The sequence below is a fragment of the Nanorana parkeri genome, unplaced genomic scaffold (genome assembly GCF_000935625.1).
Source record: "Nanorana parkeri isolate BGI_ZX_2015 unplaced genomic scaffold, ASM93562v1 scaffold591, whole genome shotgun sequence".
NCBI lineage: Eukaryota > Metazoa > Chordata > Amphibia > Anura > Dicroglossidae > Nanorana > Nanorana parkeri.
The window spans coordinates 809,478-817,359 of NW_017306859.1; the positions used below are offsets into that span (position 1 = coordinate 809,478).

The following is a 7,882-nucleotide window of genomic DNA, read 5'->3' on the forward strand; positions in this document are numbered from 1 at the left end:
CCCCCCCCACCTCTATTCAACCTTGGCTTCTCCATTTTTACATAACATTTTTTGTACAAGTCATTCTGAATGGAGAAAGCTGGTTGGATGACCAGTGAAACATCTTCAAGAAAAGTACAGCAAGTCCAGTTGCCTTGACTTATTTTTTACAGCTATACCATGACCTGGATGAGTGAGAACCTTCACAGACAGTAATGAATTGCACGGATGAAGTGTTGCTTTTTGTGACTTTCTGAAATACTTACTTTCTTCAAATAGGTGCCATTTACCAAAAGTACGAGCCCATATTTTTTCAGTCAGTTGGAAACCCATTTATTTTTCGATGCCTGGATGGTATTCTCATTGATGGGAATGACAAGGGGATCTCAAAGTCAGTATACCGGTGAGAAATGTGTGACTTTTCATAGAGCAGTAATGCCACATGGATTGGTCTGGCGATGTAATATGTAACATTGGAACATGTAAATCTTGTAACAATTGGATTTGTGTATGAGCTGTTTAAATGTGAAAACCTTTACCCTTCTAGCAACCAATCAGCTTCCCCGTCTCTCTTTGACTGGTTAAATAGGAACTTTACCAATATATTTGAAATGACAACAAACACACCTTTTAGAAATGTTCAGTAATGACAATCTACAAACACATACTTCTATAATTGCCGGCTTTATTTCTCTTTTCTTGCCCAGTTGTCACACAGTGGCCATTTTTATTAAGGGCAGATGAATCCATCTCCCTTTACTTCCTGGACTTCTGGCACATGTGACTAGGACATGTGACCATGCACATTATCTCGGGTGAGGAGAATGCCTTTCCCTGAGATCTAGTGGGATTACAGATGAGATTTCCCACCAATGCTCTGCTGATGTAACCTTCCCAGGATGTAACATTTGGGCACAGATGACATCACTAATGCCCAAGAAGACAAATACGTTTAACTAATGAATGTCAAGTGATTACATATCAGCATGCAGAGCTGCACACTGATGTGATTTTCAGTAAAAGGGTGGAAAGGTCCGCTTTAAGGTATGGAAGAAGCATATTGATTGGTTGTTAAGAGGTAAACACAGACAGTCCTTTTATACATGAGGTTTAATGTGTTTCAGGTCTTGCAATGGAAGAGACCAGCTGGGCCCTCTGAAGATGTGTGATTCCACCTGGCTGACAAGCTTCCCCCGTAATCCACTGGCCGTGGGACAGTATGTTAATAATTGCTCCAATGGTATGTCTGTCCATCCAGTTACCAACCTTCCCTTAAAGGTAACCTGTCATAAGAGAAACCTTGAAGCCACCATTGTGGAAAATGCTGATTCTCTGGATTTAGTACTTTTCAACTTTTCCCTCACTTTCCTGATCTGCATACATGTTCCCTTCCAGTGAGAAAGTACTCAAATCGGTGAATCAGCATTCCCAGGAAGGGTTAGCATTGGCATCCCTTTCCCATTTTTCTCATGACAGGTTTACTTTATTGTGGTTCTTTGGCATTTATTTTAAAAAGCAAACAGCATTGTACAAAATGGAGTAACCCACGTCGTCATTGTCTCTCATTGTCCAAGGTACCCATTGAAAAATATATTCTGACTGCTTGCTATGAATTGCATCAATGTTCTTTACACTGCTGACTACAATACCGTATTTGCCGGCGTATAAGAGGACTCGGCGTATAAGACAACCCCCTACTTTTTGTGTTAAAATATAGGTTTTGGTCTATACTCATCGTATAAGACGATTATAGCCCAAAATAATGTTTAAATGCACCCACTAACATCCATGGCGGTATTCCCGAGTGTGGCTCGGGGTTAATTTTCAGTACCATAAATACTTGGAAATATTTTTTGATGTTACACTCAAATTTGTATTTGTTTTGGGTTCTATATTTTCATTATTTCATATTTAGACTTGTAAATGGTCCCGCTGTTCAACTCCTGGATATTAGGGAATGTGATTAGGGTTCCTTAATATGCAAAGCTTTGCCCATGCAGGGTAGGGCAGCATACTTAGTTTATGCCCGCTCAAGCAGCTTGTGCCCACCTATCTCTTAACTGCAGGTAATCACTCCATGTGAAATTACATCCAAACAAAGGCGGAGCGCTGCCACCGCTGTCAGCCTGTCATTGCTTTGTACAGCCTGTCCAGAGCCACCTGTGATTTGCTGCTGCAAGAATCCGCCTCCGAACATAAAAGCCTAGCACGCTTATTAACCCTTTCACTGCTACCGGCTTAAGGCGGAACACAACTGTTTCCAGCTGGCCAGCTCAGTCGGTGGTTATATCGGTCGTTTTCTCCCTTCTGCTATAAGCTCATGGACGCTCTCGATGATGGTTGGGATGGAGTTCGGATGATCCAAAGCTCGGCAGCTAGAGGGCCCTGATGTTTACTAGAGAGATGAGACAAGAATGCCCCCCAAAAAAGTAGGTGCGAGAGAGCAGAGGTGCCCAGGTGGAAGAAATGAAATGATCGTGTTTCTTCAATTTAGACTTTTTTACTCCATGAAACACACGCATAACTATCACAGTCTCAACGCGTTTCGTGGCTCTAAGATGAGACACTAAGCAGTGGTAGCATCTCCTGGCACGTGTAACCTTACGTTAAATTGAAGAAACAATAATTTCAGTTCTTCCACCTGGGTGCCTCTGCTGTCTCACATCTACGTTTTTTGGGGCATCCTTGTCTCATCTCTCCACTTAGTGATGATGTAAGCGACCACCTTTTTGTTTGATTTTAGCAACAGAATAAGGTTAGGCAGACCATGGCAGAGTCTTCGTTTATATGGAAAAGGGGATAGCGTGTATGTTAATGAAAGGCACGGTTGTCCTTTAAACACACCATACAGAGCATATGTGTAGAACTGCACAGTAATGTTGTAGCATTCTGTAATTGCTCATGGGGTGCTAATATTTCCTGAATCCAAGAGGCATGTGTATTCTTAGGTGAATCTTGGTGTACTTTATGTGACCAAATGTCTTTCCAACCCGAGTCACCCTGCACAAAGAAACAGCGACACACTGGATTATTGCACAGATAAGGGGAAAAATACACAAAGAGTGGATTTATATGCTTTGCGGCTATTAAGGAATATACCGGTAATAAAATAAGTTTTAGTTCCCCTTTTGCATTTTACTGCGGCCTATCACTGTGCGTTGCAGTAACATGCATCACCATGCACATTCTGGGGTGAACAAGCCCTTATACCTAAATACAGACATGAAACACCGAGATTTACTGTTCTACCCACCAAATGATTTGTAGTTTTGCTCAGCCAGACGTGTCGCACGTAGTACCCAATAAAGCAATTCATTTTTCTGCTTCAGTAGTTCAGCTTCAGCTTGTCCCCTCCCAAGTTCCTCATTGGACAATGAATACCCATCATCGCCTCTATCCAGTGAGCAGAGAGCTGACCAAAGAAGCAGTCATAAACCTGGAAGTAGAAGGGTGATCATCCTGACCAGTAGAGATGTGTGTATGACAAGAATGGCTGCTCAGTACATAGTTACATAGTATTTGAGGTTGAATAAAGACATTAGTCCATCAAGTCCAACCTATTAGGATCTCATTCTAGGAGTACCCGTACCCCTGTATATTACGGTCCCTTAAGAAATCGTCCAAAAGTTTCTTGAACAATTCCACATTATTTGCTGAAATCACCGCCTGTGGCAGTGAGTTCCAGACCCTAACTGATCTTACTGTGAAGAACCCCCTTCGCCCCTTGTGCTGGAATTTTTTTTCCACCAATTTTAGGTGGTGGCCTCTAGTTTTTGTAATGGAGTTAAAATTAAACAGTTTATCGCTAATGTTGCTACCACCATTGAACATTTTGTACATGGAAATCATATCCCCCCTTAATCTCCTCACCTCCAATGTGAACATGTTTAAATTTAGTAGCCTTGTCTCGTAGCTCTGGTCCTCCATACCCCTAATTAGTTTGGTTGCCCTCCGCTGGACTTTTTCCAACTCAAGGACATCTTTTCTTAGTACTGGTGACCAGAACTGGACCGCGTACTCCAGATGAGGTTGAACCAATGATCTATAAAGTGGCAAAATGATAGACTTGTCCCTGCAATACATCCCCTTTTTAATACAGGACAAGACCCTGCTAGCTTTGTTTACCGCCGCCTGGCACTGCAAACTACCTTTCAGTTTGTGGTCTACAATGACCCCCAAATCCTTCTCCATTTCTGACTTCCCCAGCGGCATACCCATAATTGTATAACCCATTTGTTTATTTTTTATTCCAAAGTGCATTACTTTGCATTTATCGACATTAAACCTCATCTGCCACATTAATGCCCACTCCTTTGTACAAATCCTTTGGCAGGTAAAACAGTAATCATATTTGTTTTATCTCTGAGTTCATCTATGTACATGTCTGTGTGTCTGGAGATCAATTCTAACATTAACCTGTATTTAGGTGTAAATCTCAGGAGACTGATCTGTCACTTCTTTCCATAGAGAAGGAAGCCAACGTGTGCTATCAGGAGTTTGATGTACCTGACACGTTTCCGGTGGAACTACGACAATACATCCCGAATATTCACTACTCCCATGAGAGTGAAGGGTTAGTATATGTCATATGTTCAATTACTAGCGTTTTCCCAGTTTTATTACACAAAGAACATGTGTCTATTCTTGTGTAAAGTGTTGTCACAGCGCTAGAGGTTTGGAATAAGTAAGAACATATATAATGAATTAATAAATATAAAAAATTAAAGTTTATAAAAATAAAAAAATTTCGGTTTCGGCCTGACAATTTTTTTTGGTTCGGTTTTGAAATTTCCCTTTCGGTGCACCTCTAAAGGTGGCCATACACTCTACAACCATCGCAAGACTTTAGTCTTGCGATGGTTGTAAAGGGATTAAAAAAACGTACGATCTGCCTATCTTGGACAGGCAGATCGCACTCTCGATCATCGCAAGCCCGCCCTCCTGAGGGGCGGGCTTCCGATGACCGCAATGCTGAATGGGCAGTGTGCGCGTGCGCACACCGGCCCGTTCAGCATTTATCTTCCGAGCACCGTTCTAACCAGCCGAGAATCGTACGATTCCCGGCTGGTTTTCGAACATGCTGGTTCGACAGAAGACGTGCGACCGTACAGTAGAAACGGTCGCACGTCTCCGTTCACACTGCTCGATTATCGTACGAAAACCCGATCGCATACGATTATCGTACGATAATCGTGCAGTGTATGGGCACCTTTACACACACACACACACCACTTTATTTGGTACACCTGTTCAATTGCTTGGTAACACAAATTGCTAATCAGCCAATCACATGGCAGTAACGCAATACATTTAGGCATCTAGATGTGGTGAAGACAACTTGCTGAAGTTCAAACCGAGCATCAGAATGGGGAAGAAAGGGGATTTAAGTGACTTTGAACGTGGCGTGGTTGTTGGTTCCAGACGGACTGGTCTGAGTATTTCAAAGACTGCTAATCTACTGGGATTTTCACACACAACCATCTTTAGGGTTTACAGAGAATGGTCCGAAATAGAGAAAGTATCCAGTGAGCGGCAGTTGTGTGGATGAAAATGCCTTGTTGATGTCAGAGGACAATGGGCAGACTGGTTCAAGATGATAGAAAGGCAACAGTAACTCAAATAACCCCTCGTTACATCCGAGGTATGCAGAATACCATCTCTGAACGCACAACACGTCGAACCTTGAAGCAGATGGGCTACAGCAGCAGAAGACCTCACCGGGTGCCACTCCTGCCAGCTAAGAACAGGAAACTGAGGCTACAATTCACACAGACTCACCAAAATTGGACAATAGAAGATTGGAAAAACGTTGCCTGGTCTGATGAGTCTTGATTTCAGCTGCAACATTCAGAGGGTAGGGTCAGAATTTGGCATAATCAACATGAAAGCATGGATCCATCCTGCCTTGTATCAACGCTTCAGGCTGGTGGTGGTGTAATGGTGTAGGGAATATTTGAATATTTTCTTGGCACACTTTGGGCCCGTGATGCTATCATGTCAGTATGGACCAAATTCTCTGAGGAATGTTTCCAACACCTTGTTGAGTCTATGCCACCAAGAACTAAGGCAGTTCTGAAGGGAAAAGGGGTCCAACCCAGTACTAGCAAGGTGTACCTAATAAAGGGGCCGGTGTGTGTGTTTTATATATATATATATATATACACATATATATATATATAATTAATTTCACTGACACTGTATATGTGTCACCACTATATTGTGTGTGTCCATTCGGGGCTAGTGACATCCATAGTCCTACAGTGGCACCAACCCTGTCTGCAGACGCTCACTGTTAAATGACTGTTCTCTCTGCATGCTTGCTTTCATTTTGTTGCTTCCATAGAAAATACGCGGTGGCACTTGTGGAAAAGACACTTTTATTAGATTTTAAAAGTATATACAAATCCGGAATAGGAAAATAGAATACTTGGCACTTGCTGCGACTAGGTCACTAGCAGTTGGGAGGGAGCTGCAGAAGCTCTTCAATATATATTCTCCCTTCTGAATAGAGAGCTCTGGCACATACTTAGCAGGATGTGGTGGACCCCTGTAGAGAGACCACTGCTTCCTACAGAGAGCAAGCATCTTCTTCAGCCTTTTCTACTTAGACTTTGAACACCTTTCACTTTGATGAACCTGGAATGTAAATGTTTTAACCCCTTCATGAAATCAAACCCCAAAATTTTGTGACAAATGTACTTAAATGCCCCAAAACACAATAAAATACCCATTTAAAAAAAAAAAAAAAATTTTTTTGAGGTTTCGCGCGCGCAGGCAATTTTAAGGCTTGACATGTTTAGTGTCTTTTTACCCGACGTGACCCCGCCTTTTATATTTTACCAAAAAATTGGGTAATAATAAATGTTTTATCATTCAATATAGGGGAAACAGTTTTTTGTTTTTTTAAATTTCGGTAATTTTTCCTTAATATAGTAAAAAATAAAACCCCCGGTGGTGAATAAATACCACCAAAAGAAAGCTCTATCTGTCCCCAAAAAATGGTATAAAATTTGTTTCAGTACAGCGTTGCATGACGGAATAAACGTCAGTCAAAGTACCGCAGCGCTGAACACTGAAAAATGGCCTGGCCAGGAAGGGGGTATAAACAGCCCGGTCAGCAAGTGGTTAAACAGCCCCGATGCCAGTGGCGTACACTGTACGTCGTCAGTCGTGAAGGGGTTAAACTTCGTTTAGTTGGGCTTTAAAACCAAATGGACCGTTTTGAGAACTCATATGTCTCTAATGAATAGAAATGAGTGTGATCAGCGTGTGTGTAGAAAAGAAGTGGATTTCCCTGTTATTTTCTCTGACACAAGATACAGCGTACATGAAAAAGACCAGAAATCAGTCCTTGTCCTGTCAGCGGTTCAGTGTATTGATTGGTATCTTCTTTCATCTATTCTAGGCCCATAAGGTGTGTGGTTCTTGTGGCTCTCAGAGACATACATTGTGGAGAAGAGCTCTTTTCAAACTATTTTACAATCGTTCGGTAGCACAATACCGAGGCGGATACTTTGCAGGATGTATGGAAGGTCAGGCATGTGGCTGAATGTTTTGGAGCCCATCTAGGGAACAAGGGTTAAAAACAACACCATCATCCATCAGGGTTGTTCTTCGAGATCATGCTGCCCTAAGCACACATGAATGATGGCGTCCATTTCTTCAGACTCCACCCCTTTTACTATCAACCATGCTACAGAATTATTATTACAAGAAGGCGCGATTGCACTTTCAAAGGCAGCTTGTTATCTGCTCTAAGTGCAGACCTCATAGTCCAAGAGCTTTCTGAGAAAGAGGCGGCTGTGAGTTTCTATAGCGTTTCTTTACCAACTCACCCCTAGTTTTCCATACTCCCTTCATGTCCTGGATTCTCAAGATATGAAAAATGGGGTTTTGTGCGTGA

At 42.1% G+C, this 7,882-nt stretch overlaps 1 protein-coding gene across 2 annotated transcripts in view; it reads left to right on the forward strand.

The window, feature by feature from the left end:
• Positions 1-7,512, forward strand: part of SETD9 (SET domain containing 9) — a 12,538-nt gene extending 5,026 nt beyond the window's left edge. For both annotated transcript variants that reach the window (XM_018562689.1, XM_018562686.1), the window contains 4 exons: positions 259-382; positions 1,104-1,219; positions 4,447-4,552; positions 7,385-7,512. In XM_018562689.1, coding sequence (XP_018418191.1) covers positions 259-382; positions 1,104-1,219; positions 4,447-4,552; positions 7,385-7,472 — 434 coding nt within the window. In that variant the 3' untranslated portion in view covers positions 7,473-7,512. The remainder of the gene's footprint in view (positions 1-258; positions 383-1,103; positions 1,220-4,446; positions 4,553-7,384) is intronic.
• Positions 7,513-7,882: the final 370 nt, after the last annotated feature.